Here is a 27,500-nt window from a genome sequence, read left to right as displayed (position 1 = left end):
TTATTCAAACCCCAAAGAATCCCTCTCAACACATGGTTATGATGCTCCCCCACTACTTCTGCTCGTAATCAGAGATGCACATATCGTCAGCCACTAAAGGACATGCTCAACTGGTTAAAGTCAAACAACTGACAAGCAAATCTGTGGTATTGAGCAGAATATTTGCTGTAGCCCATCTTTTATACCAAGACAAAACAATCAGTTAAGATCAGAAGCCATGAGAGCCACTGCCTGGTACTGCATTGCTATTTCTATTGTTGATGCTATTATTACAATTATTATTACTATCATTGTTGTTACTATTCATTCTACTCCTGGCTAACTTAATGTTTTTACTATTAAGTCTACCTATTATGGTAGACATGTTTAGGAGGGTTGAATATGAAATCCTTACTGATCTCCTAGAAATTATTTTATGATATTTAAGGAAGGCTGGGAAATTTTTTTTCTAGTCGAAACGTTAAACCCTCTTTCTTCCCTTCTTTCCTGAGTGTCCAATAATACTTTATTTGTTCCACGTCCTCGCGTTGTTGTGTTTTTTTTTGTCTTTTCTTGTTTGGATTAACTATATATATATATATATATATATATATATATATATATATATATATATATATATATATATATATATATATACATATATATATATACGTACATATATCTACGTACATATATATATTCTTTTACGTGTTTCAATCAGTTGACTGTGGCCATGCTGGATCACTGCCTTGATGTACATGTGTATATTTTGGAAGTCTGAAACTCTGCATTAAGTCTTCACCCCCCCCCCAATAATTACACTCTTTTACTCGTTTCAGCCATGTGGTCGTGGTCATGCTAGAGCACCACCATGCTTTTTCTGACTTCCTCAGACTGGGTGTTTCACATCATCACTCCTGTATGTGCCTTTTTCCCAGCTATTAGTACATTTGGTGTATAATGGAGTTTGATTCCGCCGCCCTTGTTTGTACCTCATGTCGAGCTGTGTAACTTTTTTTGTCTGTGGTCAGTAAGTTTTATTATTTATTTGCTTCTATCTAGAAATCAAAGGAAATGACCATTATTCCATTCAAACTTTGCTTTCGTGATCTAGACATCAATATTTTGAAACTGACCTATTTTCCATTACATTTCAGAGAGATTCAGTGCTGAGTTGCTGAAGTAGAAATATTGTTATATCAAATATACTGCTCAATACCTATTTCTTTATTACCCACAAGGGGCTAAACACAGAGGAGACAAACAAGGACAGACAAACGGATTAAGTCAATTATATCGACCCCAGTGCGTAACTGGTACTTATTTAATCGACCCCGAAAGGATGAAAGGCAAAGTCGACCTCGGTGGAATTTGAACTCAGAACGTAACGACAGACGAAATACCGCTAGGCATTTTGCCCGGCGTGCTAACCTTTCTGCCAGCTCGCCGCACCACAGATTTGCCTGTCTGTTGTTTGACATTAGCCACTTGAGTATGTCCTTTAATGGCTGTCAATATGAGCATCTCTGACCATGGGCAGGGGTAGTGTGTAAGCATCATGTGTTGAGAGAGATTCTTTGGGGTTTGAATAAACGTAACAAAAGCAAAGTTTGGAGGAAATATTAGCCATTTTTCATCATTTCTAGGGTTAACCAAATAGGAAATAATAGTTGCTACTCAAGGACAAAAATTGTGTTGCACAGCGCTATGAGAAACCTTTACTTCTCTTATCAAGTAATTTCCTTTTCCTTTCATAGCATAGTTTAATTTTTGTTAATATGTCAATGTATTTATACTTTCCACGACTGCTTTTTCAAATCGATTCTGCGTAAATTTGCACGAATTTGCACGAATCTGTCCTTGTACCTGCTTTTCATTCTTCGCCCTTGTGTTGAATTTATAAATGCAACATATGAAGTGCAATAATTGCATTGTCAAATTGTCAAATGCAAATGGCAGCGTGTTAACGTTTACTTCACTTGTTAAAGATATCCAACATCTTTTAAGGGAACCATATAATTTTGCATAGCATAGCTTTGATATTTTGTAAAGTTAACGCACACGAGTAAAAATACATACACAATCCTAAATTTTTTCAACGAAAATTTGATTAATTTTTTTTATATTGCATCTTTATTTTTCGTATATGTTTATCTTATGCACGTTTTAGAACGACACGGTGAATGCGACTGACATGTCATGTATTTTACTGGAGGGAATAAAAAGTTGAAATGTTCATATCAATTACGCTGCTTAACTCTTGTTCGATTGATGACCGTTATTTTCATGCATATGAAAATAAAATGAAAATTTAAGCTAAACGACTTCTACATACAGATGTAAACTTTTTCCGTACCTTTTTACAAATTCTAAATGAATATATTGATTTAAATTTAATAAAATAACTAAAACTAAATTAAAAGTAAATTGTAATATTTCTATAAATTGGCTACACTAAACAGCATTCACAGTGAAAATCTTTTGACTTCCATGTTCATTAGGTCAAAGTTCGAATTCTTTAAGATTTCTGTACATTTTAAGACGTGTGTATTTAGAGATTGTACGTATGCAGATACTGATTCATATTTGAGTGAACAGACCAAGGATCAAATTCGTTCCACCCTTCACCGTCTTGTTTCAGACTAAATTAATCGTTCTTTTAATTTTGTTTCCGATTACATATTCCGTGTAATCCTTCTTTTTTTAATAGTGGAGATTTGGGAAAGATTTGATTACTATTTCTGCCTAAACGAGTGATTATATAAGGGTTACATCTTTGTTTCCTGTGCTGTATGTGTTGTGTTCAGGTAATTTCTAGCACAAAAATGGACTAAATTCAAAACAGCCTTTTCTAAAAATGAATACGGTTTAAGTAGATTCAAATATTAAATGTGTAATCTACCATTTATTTAAAATTGATATATTACCTTGTAATCTCCTGCAAAATATTTCCACTATTCTGAAATGAGAGAAATGTAAAAGATAAGATATAATACAAAACTGTAAATAAAAATGGAAATAGAGTAACAAACAGCTATGCTTAAATCTTATAATGAATAAGATATATACAATATTTTTTTTTCATACTTGTGTGAATTTTAACTTATCGCAGTTTCTAACTGAATGTCAATCTCAAGAGAGAATATTCTTTCTTGGTGTACAACTAAATAAAATGCAAGCAGTTTACATACACTAATTCAGTGATTCTCAACCTTCTTTATTTATTTATTTATTTATTATTGGACTCAGTTCCTTTTTTCACTAACAAAAGAAAACCTTAAAACAGTCGATTATTTTAATTACAGAGAAGCTCCTTTAACACAATTATCATCCATATTTTCAGATCTTATCCCTTCCAGTATGTACTTTTTTATTTTAGATATTTGTGTGAATTAGTTCCTCATGTTAAACTTTTGCAAAAATTACTAAAGAGGGCGATAACTAACAAAATTACGCTGGACCAGGGCACATCATCAGACATGTTTCTGTACGAACAGTACACAACTCATATTCTAAACCTTATCAAAAGTTGTTGTTTTTTTTTTTGAAAACGTATTTAAGATGTAAGTCTCGTACTTGGTTTGAACATTTTATTTCTTAGAAAGATTACGAAGCCTCTAAACATCCAGCACCCTCATAATATCCCCTTGACATATACCGTTTATTGTGAGTTCATAACACGCCTATAGGGGCTATATCACATATGTTAAAAACTTCTGTACATAACAAAACTGCTTAATGCAAGAAATGTCGGTAAGCTGTTTTAAAATATGCAAGTTTGCAAAATGACGTAAGTCATTATGAAATTAAATACATCAAATATGGTAATGTGTAGATCTGTTGTCCTCGAAAACTATACTTGTTACTTTAGCTGTCAACAGATAAACTATCTTTCATTTACTTCAGCTTTCCAGCAGATCAATACAAATGTACGAGTTTTCTGTTTCGAATTTTGAGCTTTCTTGAATTACGGATTCATTTTTTGGAAGGCTAAATTAGAATTTGGGGGTGTGATTTGAATAGAGTTAACAGAAGTTAACGGTCTAAAACTGAAAGCCGAAAATTATAGAAAATACGAGTATCTTAATCCAGAAGCGGGAAAGCAAAAACTTGTTTGATAGCCTGATTGAATGGAATACGTTATCAAAACCCTTTAGTTACAGTTATATTTTAGTTTCTTTGTCTTGATTATTTGTACATCTGTCTACAAATAACTCTTCAAGTATATACCCTAAAATGTATAGCGAGTGGGGGTGCGTTTAGCTACTTTGAGATATATATTCGGAGAGATCATGATTTTCGCCATATCTACACATACGTTACGTAACTGACATGCTATCAGAACAGGGTGGTCCAAAGTTATGCTTAACTCTTTATTTAATCGGTTTAACAGTCCATGTAAAGTTTGTAAACCACAACAGACCAAGGAAAGTGTGTGTGTGTGTGTGTGTACAAAAAAAGCTAAAAATCAAAACAGAAAACTAGAAAGAAAAACAGAAAAGAATGAAAGAAGAATATATAATTAAGAGTTAAATGTTTTTGTCGTTAAATCTTTGCTTTCATGAATCAAAACTTATCTACAGTTGGGATATCCCCGAAAATAATTTTAACTTCAACTTTGATAGGCATTTTAAGACAATTTTAAAATTGTCCTCTCTCTCTCTCAGGCTGGTAATTTGGTCACTTACGCATTCGAGCAATTAATGTCATAAGGTTTCTTAATCGTCTTGCTCTCTTGAAGGAAAATAGGTTCGTTCCTAATGTTACCAAGCAATTCGGCAAAAAATACTGATAGAATAAGCACCAGATTTTAAAATGATCTCTGGGGTCGATTTGTATAACTAAAACCTTTAAGCCAGTTCCCCAGCAGGGTCGCAGTCCAATGACTGAAAGACGTAAAAAGAATGAAAAAACATTTTAACTGCTGAATCTTTATAAATTCTCAGTATTTTACGTTGTAACGGTTTAAAATGAAAACTGAACTACTTTTCATTAAAGTACATATATTATTTTGAATTGTAGATAATCTTCGCCGTTTTTCATTTTATACTGAACACTCGTATTTTCTTTGCTTACACTGAAATTATGTGTAGTAGTTTTTGGTTATTTACCACCGGCCAGTGGTTTGAAAGAAAAGTCGAGAACGTGGTAATTGTCACGAAACAACTAAGAAAAAAAATTCACAGTAGCAGACAATAAACAGTACATTATTTGGTATTATTAAATATCGGCTTTGAGAATGTGTATAATGCTTTTCTGAATACTAAGCACTATACGAATGCATCTTTTTGTATTCCTTTTAAAACACCAGAAGGGATGCAGGGAGAGCCGTTAGGTTAAGCAATTTATTTCGCTACCGAATAGTTCTGAGTTCGACCCTACTGCTTGGAACCTTAGACAAGTATTTCCTATTGTGACCTCGGTTAATCAAAGCCTTGTGAGTAGATTTCAGTAGACAGAAGCTGGGCGGAATATAGATATATATCTACATTTGTGTGTGTGCGTGTGTGTGTGCGTGTGTGTGCGTGTGTGTGTGTGTGTGTGTGTGTGTGTGTGTGTGTGTGTGCGCGTGCGTGCGTGTGTGTTTACATCAGTTAATTCTAGTGTTGTGTCCGACTTTTTATGTTCTGTCACTCAGCAACTTGATATACAGAGGTCGGTAATATATTGGAAGCATTCCGTCGGTTACGACGACGAGGGTTCCGGTTGATCCGAATCAACGGAACAGCCTGCTCGTGAAATTAACGTGTAAGTGGCTGAGCACTCCACAGACACGTGCACCCTTAACGTAGTTCTCGCGGATATTCAGCGTGACACAGAGAGTGACAAGGCCAGCCCTTTGAAATACAGGTGCAACAGAAACAGGAAGTAAGAGCGAGAGAAAGTTGTGGTGGAAGAGTACAGCAGGGATCACCACCATCCCTGCCGGAGCCTCGTGGAGCTTTAGGTGTTTTCGCTCAATAAACACTCACAACGCCCGGTCTGGGAATCGAAATCGCGATCCTATGACCGCGAGTCCGCTGCCCTAACCACTGGGCCATTGCGCCTCCACGGTCGGTAATATAACAGCTAGAGTGAAATAACAAGGACCGATGTGACCGACTAAACCCTTGAAAATGTTGCCCCTAAATGGCCTGGAGTCCAATAACCGATACAAGTAAAAGAATAACGAATAATTACCGAGGGATTTGTTTCAATGAATCGCAGAGAAAGAACTGCTCCACTGATTTAATACTGACTTTATTACATACAAAATGTCCTGCTGTAGCTAGGCACTGTTACGACATGCTAGATAATTTTATTTGATTCCCTAGGAACGAATTTGGAATGGTGAGTGCTGCTTTCTCTTTCATTCTTAATATCTCTATGTTTTTATTTTACAATCATCACATTCTCACCAAATGTCTAAAATTTTCTCACCATACATCCTCACAGCTCACACCACCATTTTTATAACCATCTAAGACTTTTGCATCAGTGATATTCTGCCGTAACTTGCTGTATTTCCTTTCTTTGTGAACATAAATGTCGAAGCCCGTGAAAGTGACGCCCACACTTACTAAAGTATTTTTTTTATGAACACTAGGATAGTCACAAAACAAGATTTTACTAATGTAATTTTGATTTCAAATTTTGGCACAAAGCCAGCAATTTTGGGGGAAGTAGTGGGTTGATAACATTGACTACTGTGTTCAACTGATACTTATTTCATCGGCCCTGAAAGAATGTAAGGCAAAGTCAACCTCGGCGAAATTTGAACTCAGAACCTAAGAACAGGCGAAATACCTTGCTAACGATTTTACTACTGTAATTTTAGTAACGTATTCGGATCTTTTCTTTTTGATCGGCAGGTCGATAAATTAATTTTTTTTAACTAAACACTTTCAAACTTCAGATACTGGTAGAATGTGTCATATAGAACATCTTATACTCTTAGCATTGTTGAGAAAAGTTTATATTTTCGAAGCTGTTTCGTGTTAAAGTTGTCGTATTTCGGTAATTTCAACCAATCAATGATGTGTATTCAGCTGATTAAAATTACTGCCGTTGTTTGTCAACAACAACTTCCGGTGGTGTATATTTCGTTTGTCACTGTTATTTATGACATATTTCATCTCCGTTACGTTTGTATGAATAAACGAGTGTATCTGAAGCATGGCACTACCACAACCGTTCGTGCATTTCTACTGCTTTTAGGTTTTTTCCTGTTTTCAGCCACTATTTTCGGAAAGAATTCCTACCCCACCCACCCCCACCATTTTCTCGCAAATTATTGATTTAAAAAAAATTTTTTTTTTTTGCCAAAAACCCAGCTTTTCAGATATGGAGATTCCAGAAAATTGCCAAAAATCGGAATTTTGACATTTTTGGCCTCTCCTTACCCCTCCCCTCCAATTTCTTCATTTTTCACCTTTTTCCGTAACCCTAACCTTAAAACTCTAAAGCTAAAACCAGTACAAATGCACGAATGAAGTCATAAATAACAGTGACAAACGAAATATACACCGCCGGAAGTTGTTGACAAACAACGGCAGTAATTTTATTCACGTCATTGATTGGTTGAAATTACCGAAATACGATAACTTTAACACGAAATAACTTCGTAAATACAAACTTTTCTCAACAACACTAAGAGTAGAAGATGTTCTATATGACACATTCTACCAGTATCCGAAGTTTGAAAGAGTTTATTTTTTAAAAATTAATTTATCGACCTGCCGATTAAAAGGGAAAGATTCACGTATTCTTTTTGCAACAAGACTTTTTCGATAAGTTAATTAATAATATCTTTCTGTTTATCAACAAAGATATGTTAAATTTTAAATAGTGAAAAAAAAAAGAACAAAATTCGCTGATGTATTACCAGTATTTGGAAGTTCCAGTTATATCATGCCCATACACATACTTCATTTTTGGCTAAGTTTGGGCAGCTGAAAACTATATGATTAACTCTTTACAACATCCACATATTCTGAAGTAGTATATTAAATGTTTTTGATGTTTTCTGGTACTAACTTTTTAAGTTTTGTGTTGTAATGAAATATTTTCCAGTCCTGTACTTCGCAGTTAACACTGATTTTTTCTTTTTAATTTACTTAGATGTCGGCCGCGTTAAATGTTGGCTTGTCTTGCCGACGTCTTGCGCTGACATTTCGTATTTTAGTTTAGTCAGTTTTGATAATTTCTCTTCTTATTTCTACATCCATCTTGGCATTTTTTTTTTACACTTGTTGACTTTTTTGGATGTTTAGCTGTCGTTGCACAAACTTTTACCCTAGAAAAATGTCCGGTTATTTTTAAAAATTAGTTTATTAGATTTCTGACTGTATAAAAGACAAGGCTTCAAAGCGAAACACGGTGATTTATTGCACTATTGTGAGGTTCACTGGCTGAAAACGTTTCTAAGTTCAAATTCTTCTATAAGTTGAAAGACGGACTAATGCACTTCATATATGATAAAGATGTTCCCATTTTGAACTTAGGTTACTAATAATGTTACGTAAATTAGTATTCTAATTGACATGAGGAACTGCATAAATATTTTAGTTTGAAATTACACTCTGGAATAATCTTATTGCTGTATATCAGAATTTTTTTATGTATTCTAACATTTAATTAATGTTGCTGGGTAAGATCATTGCATTTTCATTTCATTTCATTTGAGTTTGAGTCCATGCTCAGGCCAAGTCGAAGACTCCACCCTCAGAGTCTGGTGTGGTTGCCAGGTTGTATTCTCTGTTTAATTTTGACATGTGTAGGAGCGAGTTTGAGTCAGCTTGTGCTCGTTGTGTATATCCTGGGAGATGGGGTTCATCTCTAATGGTGCTTAAGTATCTATCCAGCTGCAATTTGAATGATTCCACACTGCATCCTGATAGATTTCTGACATGTACCGGAATGGAGTTGAATAGTTGTGCTCCTCGAACCAACATACTTGATTCTCGCAGGGTTTTTGCTGCCTGGCCAGCCTTTTTGTTGATTGGTGATAGCTGGCATAGCTATATAATTATAAATTTGAAATTCACAGTGTTATTCGTTGAAATTTACCATTACTATTAAAAATCCACTCCCACTTCATATCTGATTTATTAACTTTTAATAAGAAGAATGGATGAGTAAGATACTCAGGGACCCCTGCTGAATAAAAACTTAGTAGTAGAGTGAGCGTTAACAAACTTAATGTTGTAAGCCAAAAAAATTTTGTTAATTAAAACTTAAATCCTCACTGATGAAAATGTGTGTGTGTGTGTGTGAGAGAGAGAGAGAGAGAGAGAGAGAGGAGAGAGAGAGAGAGAGAGAGAGAGAGATTATGCCTAAGTTTAGCTTTAACTCATTTCTGCACGCTAGAATGTCAATGGCATTGGCTGCAGAGTTTTATCTCAGAAAACTTCCCCCCTATAGTCTTCACGAAGTAGAAATCACATTCCGCTGACTTTTCTTGCTGCTTCATGTCTTTGCACAAAATAAAAATTAAATTCTTTAGGAACTTTAGAAAATAATATTTACATTTATTTTATCAAAATATGCTACCAGTTTTAATCGTTTTAAAAGCGATTTAATTCCCTAAGAAAAGAGAATATAAATTGAAATAAATTAAATCAAATTAATTTTTCGTGTTATCAATCCTAGAAGTTCATAATTTTTTTCTTACAAAATTCATATGGTACTGGTAATTGGTTCCATGAATTTTGTAAGAAAAACATGTGAACTTCCAGAACATCAGTTATTTTTTTTTTTTACTTGTTTCAGTCACCACGCAGGGTACAATCTTGAAAAAACTATAAGTGTTTTGATCAATATCATAAAAGATTAATTTTATTCATGTAATCTGAATTTATATTTCTTTTCTTAGAGCATGTTTAAATTGTCGTTTAAAGCGATTGAAAACGGTGGCGTATTTTGCTAAAAATGTTAATGTTTCTTCTTTTGTCCATGATAAAATTCTTAAAGCATTTTTTCTTTGGTTTTTAATATAAATTTACTCGTGGAAAAACTCTTAGCTTTTACAATGTGTGTGTGTGTGTTTTTTTATGTGTGTGTATGTGTGTGTGTAAATGTATATACCATACCCAAGTGATTATGCTCACATAAAATCATTCAATATACACTTCCATTGTCCTTAATGTGTTAATTTACTTTTCCAAATTGCAGGCTCAGCGGGAGAAAGATCAGTGGTTTGCATACTGTCAGTCAACTTATTCTGATTTAATATACATAGTTGCAGTTAAATAAGTGCTGCTTTCCTTTGTCAGTAGCAGCAATAAGGTCTAAATGATTAGAGTTTCCATTGCTCGCAGTACTTTAGTGATTATAATTTGATTAAGAATTCACTTGGCCAATTTGACTAGCAATAGATATAGCTTCAACGCTCGGAGGTTAGAATAGAGCTTCAGTATGTCCATAGCAATGATTAGTAAGGCTCGAGATATCACAAAGAGTTGGTTTGCAATTATGAGGAGAAGAATTTCTTTCACTTCTAACTGAATTCAGCAAATGAAATAAGCATCATCAACGCGTGGTACGTTTGTAGCGACTTAAAAATGTGAAGCTCGATTCTAGGGCTCACTTAAATCTCATAAGTTGTAATTAAAGTCTTCCTTTATATTCAGCAATATTAATTTAACATGGAATACTCTCATGAATCTTGAATATACTACACACAGCAAATTTTGCTCATTTGAAATATGTTTCTTCAATTAGTGGTGGATTTGGGCCTTGCTGTCAGATGCTTGAACTATTTAACATTAGATTATTCCTTTCAGCATGAATAGAAAATAAACATATATTTTTGCAATAACTCAGTAAGATTATATTTACTACAATTTTCATATAAATCCAGCAAGTTGTTCTTGTTTCAATTGAGCATAATACAAATCTAAAAGTGCTAGTAAAGTGCTAATTTATTATTCAAGAGATGCTTTTAAGAGCAACGTAAACTAATGTCATTTATAGTAATGATAGTTTTGTTTTTGCTTTGTTTTTTGTTTATTGATTGCTGTGTTGAAGTGATATTTGTTGCAAATGGAAGCTTATATTCTCTTTTATTCTCTTTTACTTGTTTCAGTCATTTGACTGCGGCCATGCTGGAGCACCGCCTCTAGTCGAGCAAATCGACCTCGGGATTTATTCCTTGTAAGCCCAGTACTTATTCTATCGGTCTCTTTTGCCGAACCGCTAAGTGACGGGGACGTAAACACACCACCATCGGTTGTCAAGCAATGCTAGAGAGACAAACACAGACACACAAACATATACATACATACATATACATACATATATACGACGGGCTTCTTTCAGTTTCCGTCTACCAAATCCACTCACAAGGCATTGGTCGGCCCGAGGCTATAGCAGAAGACACTTGCCCAAGATGTCACGCAGTGGGACTGAAGCCAGAACCATGTGGTTGGTAGGCAAGCTACTTACCACACAGCCTCTCCTGCGCCTGTATTGTTTAAAATCTCGTTATCTGATAAAATGAGTAAATTATTTTAAAACTCAAGTATCTCTGTATGAATATTCTTAATCATGCAGCCGGTATTTTTATAACTTCAGCTCTCTTATAGTTAATCAATATTTTCCTATGTTGAACACCTGCATCTATAACATCAAGTAGTCTCTGAACCGAAAGTTATATGGAGCGTAAATAGGAAATTTAGGAATGACATATAAACAGCACATATAAAATAAAATAGCATAAAAATGTGTGATAAGAATAATATGTGTTGAGTTGAAATATATATTTTTAGTAAGCATCACTCTATCTGCTCATAGACACAAAATGACCAGTTTTATTAGTCATTTCAATTCAACGTAAGGGAATTGCCATGCCTGTACTCCATTCTAGTAGATCCATATCGACTCTTTTTAAAATCAAGGCATTTCATTTCCTGAAGTAACATACAATGTTCACGCGCGTGTTAAAGTGTAAAATAAAAAGGACCAGTGATTGTAGAGCTGTGGATGCTTTGCAGTTGATGTTTTGCAATGTAAAACATGTGCAAGAATACGCCGGGCACAATCGATGCTTCAGAAATGTTTAGATGTGATGGTTTGCTTATATCATTTATGTTGAATACATTGTAAGTGACAGAGAACAGATGGCTTCAAACGAATAGCGAGATTTGTAATCATTATGAAAGATGAAAGAGGAAATACATCAACAATAAACCAATGCTTTATAATTTCAAGAATTTTTATTATTGAATATATTACAGGTGTTGATGCTAAAATGTATACCTCTACCTACCTGATATTATATCATTTTATAGTGTTTGACCGGAAGATTCTCCTAGCAGGTTCAAACGAAAATAAAGTAACTGTAATCGTGGAATATATGCTATTATTTATACTATTCTGTTCTTAAAATGCCCTTTTAAAGACATCGTAAAACAAAACTCTTTGATAGGAATACTGACATAGTGTAAGAGGTAGGTAACAATACAGAAGTGGAGAGTCTAATCTAAAAAGCTCAGTATTATTTTTATCGATCGCGCAATATATGTTTTATGGGTTAAAATTTCTGGACACACAGCGGTCTTGCAATAAGAGGATACAAATTTAAAGCTACATGCTTTTCAATCAGTTTTGATATGTCAGAATACTTTATATTGTAAAGTAATACCAAAACTATATTGCTGGTTGTCTAATTCTCAATTTTTTTTTACTTATGGCGACAGGAATAGGCCTTAATATACCAAATCTGAATGAAACTAAGCAAGTTAGCCACCAATATTTCGGTTTCTCTATCTTTTTTTGAGTAACATTTGTTCGTTCTCACTTCCTGATACTCTCTCACCCTCGTTCTCTATGTATTATACATTTGTGTGTACATATTTGTGTGCGAACGCATGTGTGTACGTGCAAAAGAATGTGTGTGTTTCTAACAATATATAAAATATGATAAACCAAATATAAATATAAATATATATATATATATATATATATACTAACATTATTCTGCGTCTAATGACTTTTGGTATTTTCGAAAAAAATTTAATCATGTATGTATGTGTCTGTATCTGTGTGTGTGTATATATATATATTTTTATTTTTATTTTTTATTTTATCTAGTTTCAGCTCACGAGCTGTGGCCATGCTGGGGCACCACCATTTGGTGTTGCTACATGATTTTACTTCACGAATGCTTTTTAGCAATTGCCATTTGGTGTATGAGAGAGTTCGATGCAGCTGCCCTCATCTGCACCTCCTGTCGTGAAGTTGGTTCATCTGGGACACCTGACAGGAAGAGATCCAGTTTTATTTTAAAAACATCTGCATCCACACAATGCAGGTCTATCAGGTCCTTCGGGAGGATATTGAAGAGCTGTGGGCCTCTAAAGCCCAGGCTATCACAGTATCTTGTCCTACATCTTGATGGCAAATTTGGAGTCCTTGGCACTATGCCCTGGCGCCTAGTTCTAGTATTTGTGTAACTCTCGATGCCAAAGTTTGGGACAAGTCCTTCCAGGATCTTCCAGATGTATATTATGGCATATCTTTCTCGCCTACGCTCTAAGGAATTGAGTCTTCCCCAATAGCTTATATGCTGCACAGAGTCTATCTTATTCGTGTAGTTTTGTTGGATCGCCTCAAGTTCTGTGATTAACTTGACACTGGATGGTGACCATAGCTGAGAGCAATAGTCAAAGTGGCTTAGGACAAGTGTCCTCCAGAGGACCATCATGGTTTCTTGTTCTCTTGTTCTAAAAGTTCTAAGAATCCATCCGGTCAGCCGCCTACATTTCATTGCCAATTTAGCAACATGCACATGAAAGGTTGCATCATTACTCATGTAAATACCCAGGTCTCGCACTGATTGTGCCTCTCAGATTGCAATCCCTCCAGGTCCAGTGTATTTATTGGATATTGCATTTAGTTTTGCATGCTGATAGCATAAAGTTTGAAACTTTTCAGCATTGAACTGCATGCTATTCTTTTCAGCCCACTTGTATATTTTGTCCAGCTCACATTGCAGTTGCATAGTGTCTTCAGGGTTCTGGATTGCCTGTGAAACTTTTATATCATCTGCATAACTTGTGATCGTGGCTCTCTGCGTGACTGGGGCATGTCTGAGAGGGCCATTATGAACAGTAGTGGTCGCAAAACAGTGCCCTGCGGAACACCGCTCACTATTTGCGTGTTAATGGAGGTGGCTCCATTAGCTACTACCACCTGACTTCTATCCTTCAGAAAGTCATGAAGCCACTCTTCCAATTTTCCAACTATGCCAAGATCACGCAGTTTCTGACATATCATTCCATGATCGACTTTACCAAAGGCCTTTGCAAAGTCGAGATATATCACTTCCACATTTGAGTGGTTGAGCAGTTGTTTCAGCACCCAGTCATAGTGTTGTAGAAGCTGAGTTAGGCAGCTCCTTCCCGGTCGGAAACCATGTTGGGTGTCAAGCAGCAAGTTATTTTCTTCAAGGAAGGCGATTAGTTTCCTTCTGACTATTCGCTCCATGACCTTGCTGATGTGTGAGGTCAGAGAGATAGGCCTGTAGTTCTTGGCCTCCGCTCTGCTACCTCCTTTATGAATAGGGCATATTTGACCTTCCTTCAGTTTTCTTGGAAGTTTGCCAGTTGCAAGGAAGCTCTGAAAGAGGAACTGCAGTGGTCTTGCTAGGACTCTCTTACATACTTTTAGGAGGATTGCTGGGAATTCATCTGGGCCAGTAGCTGAGTTTGTGTTCATTTCATCTATAGCCTTTATTACATTGTCTTCCTTTATATTGATGTAATCAATCATCGTTGCCTCTGATTTTATATCTGCAGTGGTAAAGAAGTCAGTTGGATTGCTGACTTGAAAATGCCCTAGGGGTGGAGTGAAAATACTTTTGAATTGCTCATTTAGTATTTCACTTATCCTCATTGGATTTCCTGTGAGTGTACTATCTTTTTCAAGGAGTGGCCCTATCCTACAGTGCACCGTAGCTGTTTCTTTGGCAAACTTGTAGAAAGCTCTGGGGTTAGATTTTATGTTGTCTATAGCCCAGGCTTCTTTGTCTGCTCTTTCTTTTTCATGGGAGAGTTGCAGACATTTTTCAATTTCCAACAGTTTTATTTTCAGGCGGGACTTTTCACTGCTTTCAATTTGTTTGTTTAGGCGATTTGAAACTTTTGTACGCCGTCTCATTAGAATTTTCCTCTCTCTGGGGATTTTGCTCTTTTGTACAGTGGCTTTCCTCTCTGGGACACATTTGTAGCATATGGCTTGCATTACGGACATGAATTGTTGAAGTTTCATGTCGATGTCTGGCGAGGATAGACATTCAGGCCAGTTTTGTTTGAGGATCTCTTTCTCAATTTGTTTCCAGTTTGCCTTATGGAAGTTCAAGCTGGAAAGATTCTGAGAGGTTCTTGTAGACTGCATGTCCATGCTTCCCTTTGGCCCGTACATGGTCAGCTCTACCATGTTGTGATCCGAGAGTAGTGTCGGTGTCACTTTCACATTATGGATGAGATCCATGTTATTAGTGAAGCAGAGATCCAGTATGTTACTTGCCCTGGTTGGAGTATTATTTGCTCCATGTACAGAGTGTTGATGAGGTTCAGGAGGGACCTCGCCTGTCCTCGTTCGCATCGTGTCATTCCTGGGAGAGAAAGGCCCTCAGGCCATCTGACATTGGGCAGATTGAAGTCTCCCATAAGAAGTACACTTATGTGTTGTTCTAATGTGACTAGAACTTCTATTTTTGTAAGGCAGTCTTCAAACTTGCCTACATGGCTTGGAGCATCTGGAGGGCGATATGTAGCACATATAACTTACACCGAGTTGCCTCACACCGAGTTTGAGTATGACAAAAGGACCTGGGGTGTGAGGTCCTCGCAGATGTACATAGCAACTCCACCATGACTCCTTTCTTTTCTGTCGGTCCGTAATACAACATACTGTGGTATGTGTATTTCCGCATCTGCTATATCCGGTTTCAGGTGTGTTTCCGTAAGTGCTATGCATAAGGCTTGATTACATGCAACAAGGTCTCTCAAGAAAGGGATTTTTGTCCAGTTACTGAGTGCTAGCAGTCCTCTGATGTTCAGTAGGAGCATCCAGGTGGTGTGTGTGTTGTTGTCTTGGTGTCCACTTTGGGTCTATTTGCTGAGGCGGTCTTGTGTATTGTGGATAGTCCCATCTGTGAGTTTGAGTTTGATGGAGCCAGGTTAGCTGCTGTACAATCTTTTGTGCCATGCACAAAAAAGATTCTTGTTCAGCAGCTGCCCTTTCAATAACATGTTGATGGTTTGTAACACGTACTACATCTGCGTACCTCCGTTTTGGGGCAGGTGGTGCGTAGTCCTTTCCTTTTCTTTTTGGCAGGTGGTTTCTGCCCTGTTTCATGTTTATGTGGCAGGGTCTTTGGTGTGCAAAACGGCAGCCTGCACCTTCCTCTCCATGCCAGCAGACACCTTTCATGTAGAATTTACACATTCGTGTGTGCTGTCTCTTTCTATCCTTTTTGGTATATGGATAGTCAGGTTTGCTTCTATCCTTGGTTTTGTTTGAGTTTTAGTTTTGCCTTCTTTGGCTGTTTCATCTTTTGTTTTTCTTTTAGTTTTTCCTTCTTTTACTTCGTTTTTGGCTCTTTCATCTCCATGGTTTTGGCTTTTGATGCTGGTAGGGGCACTTGCACTTAGGTTTACTTCCCGGGCAGGTTTCTCACTTGAATCTTCTTTGTTGTCCTGGGTGTTTACCAAGTGGGGGTGACATCTTTGATCAGCACCCGTGCCTCCATCCTTGCCATCTTTGCTTTGTTCGTTGTCAAAGATGGCATCAAGCGTGCTGGTGTGGGATCTTATGAGTGCATAGGAGCGTATAAACTCCTGCTTCTTTCGCTCTATCTGTGCTAACGTCCTTGTGTAACCATTGCTCTTCAGCAATGTATACATATATACAAGCCTACATAAGTCGCTCCTCGTGTTTCCTGTCTCTTCAGAGGATAGGTATTGCGGTTACTAAAAAATTTTCCTTTATTCCCATTAATTTCATCTAATCATCTAATCAGTCGCAGACTCATGTAAATTCAGGTATGAGTACATAACGTTACTTCACTCTATTTAAACAGTATTGAGTACTTCATATCCACTTAATTGAGTTTCATACTAGTGTGAAACCCTCACCCATTATATATTTATATATATATATATATATATATATATATATATATATATATATATATATATATATATATATATATATATATTATTCTTGAGGTAGCAGTGCTCTTTTTTTTTTGGTATTTCTAGTTTTATAGGTACAATTTTTTAAATTTCTATGCCTTGTTTAATACTACTTTTTTTGTGTTCGATGTTTGTATTTTTAATCATATGCAGATGTAAATGTAATGGACATATTAGTTTCGCTCCTGCTGCTTGTCTATTAATTTCTACGCAGCGTTTATGTTTTTAACGCTATTCACACTTCTGGAGTGAAGTATTACCCAGATGTCGAAATTATACTGTTATCCGCCAGGCAGCTGATGATGGGAACATACATTTGATATGCTTGTTGACTGTGAATCTTTTACACCTTAGTATCCCATTATTCTGAGCTGTCCTCCATTCTCGTAAGGTTGAACTTGTTAAAGGCTGCATCGTTTATGGTTGTTCCATTTTTTGTATTATTACATATATTGATATTTCTTGATTGTCTTCATTGGTAGTGTAACTATTCAAGGATAATACTCAAAAGTTTCTAGTTTGAGAAAGTTCCGTAGCATACACACGCTCGCATGCGCGCACACACACACGCATGCACGCACGGACATGCGCACACACACACACTATTATTATAATTATTATTATTATTATTATTATTATTATTATTATTATTATTATTGTTGTTGTTGTTGTTGTTGTTGTTGTTATCTTTACTTTTAATCTGCATCTTTGTTACAATCACTTGCCGAAACACACCTAGCGTCCTGGGGGCGAGTGAAGGGTAAGGGATGTTACAATATGACAGAAAGCTTGGGGAGGGGAGGTAGTGCAATATCTTCATGTAATACAACACAGACATTTAAACTGATAGGGTTTTTCTAAGGATGTGGGCAGTACTTGTCAGCACAATCTTTTGGATTTCTCTGAGACACGGTTCTCCTAGGACCTTATTTCTGACATCCCCTTTATTTTATCATACCTAGGGCACATACAATAACAAGAACAGTTCTCGTTTTTAAGATGCCACATCTTTCGCATTTCAATTTCCAGGTCCTTATATTTACTTAATTCGTCAAATTCCTTGACAGATATATTTTTATCAGTGGAAGCACAAATCTATTAGTGTACAAGTATTTTCTTACCTGTCTGTAATTATCATGTTTGTTTAATTAGCCTGGATCGTTCTGTCAGTGTTGACAGGAAAATCTCAAAGGATAGTGATATTTTTACCCTCAATGACTGACTCAGGATGATGTTCGTACCAGTATGTAGGAGCGCTCATTTTGTAGTATTTACGTATTTTCCTTTGTAAATACTGTCCTACTCTATCGTGGCAATTTTTATATTCGTTTGGTGTCAACACAGGACATCTCGAGATTGTTTCGCCAAATGAGTCGCAGAATCTGCATTTGGGGTAAGAACCGTTTTGAAGAACATTAGCCTTGTAGATTTTGTGAACAAGCTTTGGTCTAGTGCTGCCAATATGAAACATTCAATCTCTGCTTTCAGTCCCGAACTTCTCAGCTACTGACGGTATTTGCTTGATCTACATCAGCATTTCGACTTCGAAGTATATACTGTCCATGCAGAGGCTCCTCAATTTGTTTCTGCTCGTTCTTTTTTGCAGTCTGCCCGATCCATTTTGTTTGTTTTATGGCAGTGGTTTCCGGTTCTTCAACTATTTTAGGGTTAATGCCAGGTTCCCTTGTGAATTTGCAAGCTTCTTTGACAATTGAATGTGACTTTTTGCTGCTTTTGTGGTGGAGGTTTTATAGCACAGTTCTACCTGCTTCATTCCTCCCCCCCCCCCCATTACTTCTAGGTAGGTACAGACGATCAACATCTGCTTTTGGGTGGTGCATGTTCTTAGAAGTTAGTATTTTTCTTGTCTTCCTGTCCAGGCGTTGGAGCTCTGTAAGATTCCAGTTAATGGTGTTAAAACTATATTAGACTACTGGAAGTGCCAGTGTTAATGGCTTCGATGCGATTTTTAGAGATGACTTCAGTTTTTAGTATGAGTCTTATTCTCCTGTAATATTCTTTTCTTATTCTTTCTTTCATAGTACCATGTTATATACCATCTCCGTTTATCCCCAGGTATTTGTAATTTTCCTGTGGGTCAAGCTCCTTGATAGTAGTGTTGGCATCTAATTTAATGGAAGCTGTTTGCCTGAGCTTGCCTCTAACAAAAGTTGATTTAGCACACTTATCAAGGCCAAAGTCCATCCAAATGTCATTGCTGAATTCTTTAACAGTTGTTAGCAGTCCTATTAGTTCTTCGTCATTTCTAGCAAACAGCTTCAGATCGTCCATATAAAACAGATGGTTTATTGTCGTATTGTAAACTTTGAACCTATACTTGGTGTTACTTAGTTCGTTTAAGAGTGGGATGAGTGTCATGCAAAAGAGTAAAAGAAATAGGGAGTCACCTTGAAAAGTGCCTTGTTTGATGTTAGTTTGACTCATCCCATTACTATGATTTAGAAGGAGCGTGTGTTCCACTTGGCCAGGCTACTTCATAAGATTTTGGAGTTGACAAGTGAGATCTTGTATATTTCAAGGGCCTTAAGTATCCAATTATGTGGGACACTATCAAACGCTTTCCTGTAGTCTATCCATGCCATACTCAGGTTCCTTTTTCTCCGGCAATTCTCTACAATCATTTTATTTACAAGTAATTGATCATTGCACCCATAAGAATTCTTTTTATAACCTTTTTGAGCTTGTGGAAGGATAGGTCTCTGTTCAAGGAAAGCGTATATTCTGTCAGTTAATATGGATTTTGAGGATATTGTAGGTGGTGTTGGGACATGTTATTGGACGGTAATTCTTTGGATTTTTTGTGTCTTCAGTTTTTGATAGATGGTATGCTGTTCCTTCGGTCAGTCAGGCAGGTATTTGCTCTGGATTCTGGATGACCTCAGTCAGAGATGCAAGTATATTTTGGTGTACTTCTGTCAGACAATTTAGCCAGAAGTTAGGAATTCGGTCCCGTCCTGGAGTTTTCCATTTCTGAGACTTCCTAAGAACACATCTTAGCTCTTTTATTTCTATTGTCTTCCATTTCTGCTCTTCAGTTTCATCCAGTCTCACTTTCTCACGCTCTATCCAATCAGCTTTAGCATTAGATTCCTTTTTTTGTTGCTCCATATCTTCTTCCAGAACTCATCCATTTCCTCAGTCTTGGGTGTCTCCTTTACTTCTATCCTACTTTTGCTAATTTCCCTATAAAATTTTTTTGCATTCATCTTGAATACCTTGTTTTGTCGATAAAATTTGATTCTTTCATCGTACCTTCTAAGCCGTTGGGCGTTCAGTTGTATTCGTTGTTTCAATTGTTCCTTGGTTGCAGAGAGGTTTATAAAATCTTTGATTTTATACTTTATATTTGATTTTATATTTTTGCTTGATTTTTCTAGCTCGTTTATTCCCCTAGCAAGTTAATCGAAAACTGATACATCCGCCCGCTGAGATTCAAAAACTTTTTGTATTGCTACTTTCCACTTGGGCGGTCTATTTACATGGTTGGTCCTTTTTCTGTGTCGTCCTGATACCTAGTTGAGCAGTTACAACTTTAGCAAGGGAATAGATGAAGCTATTTAAGGTTGTTAGGTAATTTCCCTTGTTACTTAAGGTCTGTTTAAAAGCAACATTATATATAATGATTATGTTGGTTTTTATGCTGTTTGAGAACTTTCCCAGTGGTTCTCTATTGATGATGTCAGTAGATTCAGTCTTGCTGAGTTCTCTGATAATATCTTCTTTTGCTTCTGTGATCTTCTCTTTATTATTCACCTCAAATTCTGGTGTTCTTGAAGTAGGTCTATTTCCTCCTCTTTTTCTGCATATCTGTTCTTCGTTATTCTTTCTTCAGCTTCTTCGTTGTGATGTACTGCTCGTACACCGGGTTTTGTGCATCTGTTACCTAATTTATCAACATTGTTGCTGCTTTCATTTGGTCTACCATGAGAAACTTGCGTCCTAATTTCGCTAATTTCAGCATCAGTTAACCTTATGTTTTTAATGATGTGTCTACGTACATTACTTACTGCATTTGCATCTATATATCTGCGTACCTCATTGCCTACTAAGTTTCTCCATGAAATGTCAGTTTGTACTATGAGGTTATTGTTTGGGTTTAGCTTTAGGTGATGATTTTGGTGGTTTCACTTCAGGCCTGAGGTTACGGTTAAGGATCAGGTTGCCGAGTAGATCGTTTTTCAAAGGGTTTGCTACAGCAGCATACTTTTCGACCCAGTCTGGTTCCCTACTGAGTAACGCGGCCCATGTTGTCACGGGTGATGACCGATTCGGCGTGAGTTTTGGCTTAAGGAATTGACAATAGAAGATGGGTCTGTTTGTTCAAAGTTGACTTGACACCGCTTCCTTGTTCTTCGAATGGATATATTTATCATATCGTAGGCTGAAATTGCCTCTATTTTTGAAACTTTTTTTTATAGCTATTTTTCTTGGCATGACTATTTCGTTATGCTTTAAGCTGAGTGACTAAATTGCTCCTTTTTTTTATTGGTTTGTGAGAAGTCGCTTTGTTTTTGTTTGTGCTCGGTACAGCATCGCTCGTGACACGTGTTTTTTTATTTTCTTTTCCATGTGTGTACGTGTGTGTCGTCTAAGCATTATTTCTGTGGCTTATAAATATTAATATGTGTGCATGGACGCGTGGACAGTTGCATGTATAGGTAGCTATTCAATTACGTACTTACTGTTTAAGTGCTGTTTTCCCAGGTTTTCTGGTGCTACATTCGACTTCTCGTGTATGTTGTATTAAGATATCGTACACTTAAGAAAGAAGCTGCCCTTTATATCACAAAACCTTTCCGGTTTTTAGTTCCTTTCCTTTAACATAATTGTATTGTGAAGTTTTCCTTCCATCGCACCGATGTTATTGGATTAAGATTGTTTTGTGGAGAGAGCTTCTTAGTGTACGTCCATGTTGTTATTTAGCCCGGAGCTATCTGTTATTTAGCCCGGAGCTATCTGTTATTTGGTCCGGAGCTGTCGATGAGAATTCTCAATTATTTTGCTGGGTATGATGGAAAGCGTCAGATGCCCATAGCCAGCAGACTAAGGTGACACTTGTTTAATGATCATGCGTCAAAAACCCTGCGACGAACTCTCAGTTCCAAGCAATACTGGTATCCACAAATTTCAGTACTTAGAACCCTCCTGATAATCCTTGCTGTCCCTAAGAGACAAATTTTCTGCAGGAACTCTACCTGGCATTCTATTCCAATCTCTTTCAACCATTTGTCTATATCTTTGCTTACTGTTCCCAACGCACCAATTATTATAGGCAATTATAATTAGGAACATGAAGATAGTAATCTATCTTCATGTTCCTAATTCTACCTGTTTCAAATTTTAAGGGATTGTATTTTTTCATCCTCTTTCTTTATGATCCTGGAGTCAAACGGCATGGTGATTAGTAAGTAACTTCGCTTTTCCTTATATAATTGTTATGTCCAGTTTTCTATTTTCTAACTTCTTGTCCGTTTGAATAGGAAAGTCCCACAAAATCTTACATTTCTCCGACTCCAGTACTCTTTCGACTCGGTGATTGTACCATGTGTTTCCAGTTTCAAATCCCCATTTCTAGCATAGTTTCAAATGTAAAACTTTTACAACCTGGTCGTGCTTCCATTTCTTATACTCTTCCTGTGCCAACTTGGAGCATTCTTCCACAATGTGTGCCACTGTCTCGTTCCAAGTTTCACAGGTTCTACATTTTTCAGACACATTCTCTCCATATATATTTTTTCTCAAGTTGTTTGTTTTTATTGCTTGATCTTGGGCTGCTACAATGAGGCTCTCTGTTTCTTTTTTTCTTTAATTGCCCCTTTTTTAACCAAGCACAGGATTTTGTTCCACATACGTTTTCAGTGGCTCTCCAAAATTGGCCATGCAGAGGTTTCTCTTGAATCTGTCTGACGTGCTCTCTTTGTATTTCATTCTTGTTCTTTTCTCCTGTTACGCGCCTGACCACCTGTTCTTTACTAACTGTCTTTAGTAGTTTTTCTGTGCTGCTCTGTAAATAATGTACAAGGTTCTTTCTTTCGATCTATACACATTCTTCTCACTGCTATTAAGCCTCTTCCACCCTTTATTATTATAATTATTATTATTATTATTATTATTATTATTATTATTATTATTATTATTATTAAGTGATAGAGTAGAGCATGCCATCAAAGTGACACTGAGGCAAGACATACGAAGCCCAGTATACCCATCATGATAACCCGTCTGATAAGGGTATACCAGGCACATGCGTTACAACCATATGTGCGCAACATAGTGATCTCATATCAAGATAAACAGCGCATGTTCTTCCAGGTGGGGCCCAGTTAGAATTTTGTTCAGGTCGAGTAGCCCATCCCGCTCAATTATTATTATTATTATTATTATTATATTATTATTATTATTATTATTATTATTAGCAGGTTCAAAATAAACTTGTCAATCTACTTCATTCTGGTAATATTTATAGGATTGAGGTTGCTCCTCCAGAAAGTAAAGAAGCAATAAAGAAAAGTGCGACTGTTATCAATCTTATAAATATTACCAAAATGAAGTAGATTGACAAGCTTATTTTTGAACCTGAGGAAGACACACGACATGTCGAAATATCGTTCATTTTATAACAGTCGTACTCTTCTTTATTGCTTCCTTATTTTCTGGAGGAGTAACCTCAATCCTATTATTATTATATTATTATTATTATTATTATTATTATTATTATTATTATTATTATCATTATTATTGAGTGAGAGAGCACTGCATGCCATCAAAGTGTCACCGGGGTAAAATATACGAAGCCCAGTATACCCATCATGACTACCCGTCTGATAAGGGTACACCAGGCACATGCATCACAACCATATGTGTGCGACATGGTGATCTCATAACAAGATAAACAGCACATGACCTTGCAGGTGGGGCCCAGTTAGAATTTTCTTCTGGTCAAGTAACCCATCCTGCTCAAAAGGTCCCTGAATAAGGGTTGTTTAAGGATGTTGAACGAAACAACCGTGTTTCCAGAGGTGAATTATTCAAACCCCAAAGAATCCCTCTCAACACATGGCTATGATGCTCCCCCACTACTTCTGCTCGTGATCAGAGATGCACATATCGTCAGCCGCTAAGGGACATGCTCAACTAGTTAAGGTCAAACAACTGACAAGCAAATTTGTGGCATTGAGCAGAATATTTGCTGTAGCCCATCTTTTATACCAAGACAAAACAATGTACATGATAACACCTCCAATCAGTTAAGATCAGAAGCCAAGAGAGCCACCGCCTGGTACTGCATTAGGGCATTTATTATTATTATTATTATTATTATTATTATTATTATTATTATTATTATTATTATTATTATTTAAAACAGTTTGATTCAATCCGATGCAACTTAAAGTCTCGTAGTCGGGCTGAGGTGGTCGGAAAGAAAGAAAGAAAGAAAGAAAGAAAGAAAGACTACGAATTACGCAAATAAAAAGTATATGGTTTATGAATATGTGTCTGATTGAATAGATACAAAAAGAGCAGAATGAAAGTGTTATAGAGAGAGGCTATGTTTATTAGAGAATAAATGTGAGCAGCTTATGTTTACTAAAGCAACTGACTCAATTGAGACACTGAGAATGAGAGGAATATATTTTAGTGTACAGTGTGTTCGAGATTAGGTGAATTGAGAAAAAGAAGGTTACACTAATATAAAGGAAGTGTGGAAGACAGAGGGGAAAAAAGAAAACGAGACGATGGAGTAAAGAGACTTGTATTGACAATAAAAAAAAACCAGGCTGCAGGAAGTTAAAACAAAAATCAATAAGATAATAGCAAGTGAAATAATATATAATGAAGTGAAAGTGTGTACAAAATTCTATAACCAAATTCGAGTTAGAAGAAAACAGGAGTAAGTTTATTAATAGACCATGAAATAATGTGAACTGACTTCCATTTTCGACTCTGGAACTTGCACTAGAATTATATTTATCTACCCCAAAATGGTAAATGCCAGTGCAAAGATTTGAACTCAGCGCACAAGACATTTTTCCAAACTCTAACATTCCTACCAACTCACTTCCTAAATCTATGCGTTCCCATTAGCTTTGACACTTCAATCTAATAGATAACCTCTTCTCCAAAATGTCTAATTCTTGCTTCTTTCTCACTCAGTTACTCATATAAGCATTCAGGACTCTTTTGCCTTTATTTTCGTTGACACTCTTCCCTTAAAGATACATTCTTTCTCCCTAAGACCGCCTCAACTTATTGTGACAACAGTCATCATAGTTCATCGAATGATTTGCTTCTTCTTTCTTTCCTCTTTACCTTTTCTCTTTATATTTCTTTTATCTTCCATTTTTTCTTTTGTGTCTAACTTCATCTTTTACCCTGAATGCCCCATTGTCTTGTAACTTGCTTACATATCACATTTTTAGCCTTATAGCTAAAGAGGTTGTCAAAACTTAAAAACATCAAATGTTAAATCTTAAGTAAGTTTTGCAATCTTGGTTTTTAAAAATCATGTTTTGATGTAATATGTATACATCATTTATATAAGATTCTAATTTATAATAAAACCTTTACTCGTGTCAAGTGGAATTCCGTGTAGTGGGGGTAGTGTAAAATCTCAATCTTAATTACTGCTCTTATAACATGTGTGTGTATGTATGGATGTGTATATATATATATATATATATATATATATATATATATTATATATATATATATAATATATATATATATATATATATACAAACTTTTAGAGGACTGACCACTAAAAGTGGACAGTCTATATACTAAACATAGACGACGTCATGTCGCCATTTATCACGAAGAATGTGTTCTCAAGAAAAATCTCAGCAAAAAACCAGAGTGTAAAAATAAGTAAGACACATGAAGATATACGAAATAAAAACTGATTACCTATGTACCAATTGGTTTCACTTGTTAATATTTACGTATATGGACACATAAACATCTGCAAGATCATCAGCATAGTCTGTCGTTTACAAAACACAATTTCCAGAACTAGACACAGAACGCTCAACCGAAATCCAGTATGTATAAAGTTCTACATACTATTTTTAGCTGTATCTTTCAAATGCCTTTACTTTGGCGTGCTGAGATCGGCAACTACTCTGCAGTTAATAAACTACAGCAATCAATTTACCGCTTAGAGAGCATTTTTTTAATTTAAAATTAAATAAGGGTAGAATTTGATATTAATGAATTAAAACCAGTGGCTTAGCATATTTAAATAAATCCGAAGGTTAAAAATTGTTTTACATACAAAATTTAGAGGACTGACCACTAAAAGAAGACAGCCTATATGCTAAACATAGACGTCAAATAGCCATTTACCACGAAGAATGTGTTCTCAAGAAAAATCTCAGCAAAAAGACAAAGTGTAAATGTATATATATATATATATATATATATATTATATGTAGAAAAATACAAACTGGGACAAGAACGTAAAACATTTAGAAGACGATACAAAAAACACAGAAGCCTTCAATCTTCGGTCAAGAACCGGATCATCGTAGCAATTTCGGCTGATTAATCTTGAGATCGCTCCGATCCGGCCAGCCCCAATGAAAAACTAAGCTACGAGCATTAGATTTTTTGGAAGAAGGATCGAATGTATACGAAACAGGGACAGAAAAACGGACGATGCCACACGAATATAAGATACAAAGAACAATAATGAAATACAAAAAACAATAAAGGTAAAAACAGGACGAAAACAGCGGGTGTCTTACGACTAATAAACAGTACAAGTTTAACTGGCGTATATATATATTTATTTATTTATTTATTTTTATATATATATATATATATATATATATATATATATATATATATATATATGTATGTATGTATGTATGTATGTACGTATGTATGTGTGTGTGATTATGTGAGTGTATGTATGGATATATGTGCATATATATATATATATATTGGCCTTTCACCATGTGTAACTCGTAAACACCAGTCGTTTTTTTCTCCATCTCCTGTTGCCCGCTTTGGGATCTTTCTTTCCTCTCTCTTCCTTCGTTATGTTTCCGACGAAGAGCTCCGCTCGAAACGTCATACCTTCCTGCTTCCATATTTCCTGAGCGCCTATTAATAATAATACTGTAATTGTTCCATTGTTATTGTTTTTTTGTTTTCCCGTTTGGATTAAAATTATGTATATATATATACGTGTATATATGAATATATTGTTGGACTCAGTTAACTGGACTTCTCACTTTGATATTTGTAAACTAAATGGCCTGACCATGTTCCTTTGAACTTGTCACAGTCAGGAATACACATACACACGCGTAAACA

General features: G+C 36.0%; 1 protein-coding gene across 2 annotated transcripts in view; it reads right to left on the bottom strand.

Annotated features, from left to right (window-relative positions):
* LOC115209385 (GTP cyclohydrolase 1-like) overlaps positions 1–27,500 on the bottom strand; it is a 156,751-nt gene that overhangs the window by 52,921 nt on the left and 76,330 nt on the right. For both annotated transcript variants that reach the window (XM_029777771.2, XM_029777770.2), the window contains exon 4: positions 2,907–2,938. In XM_029777771.2, the coding sequence (XP_029633631.1) occupies positions 2,907–2,938 (32 nt within the window). The remainder of the gene's footprint in view (positions 1–2,906; positions 2,939–27,500) is intronic.

Source organism: Octopus sinensis, linkage group LG3, assembly GCF_006345805.1.
Source record: "Octopus sinensis linkage group LG3, ASM634580v1, whole genome shotgun sequence".
NCBI lineage: Eukaryota > Metazoa > Mollusca > Cephalopoda > Octopoda > Octopodidae > Octopus > Octopus sinensis.
The sequence above is the reverse complement of the archived record's forward strand: the minus strand, read 5'-3'. Positions and strand labels throughout refer to the sequence as shown.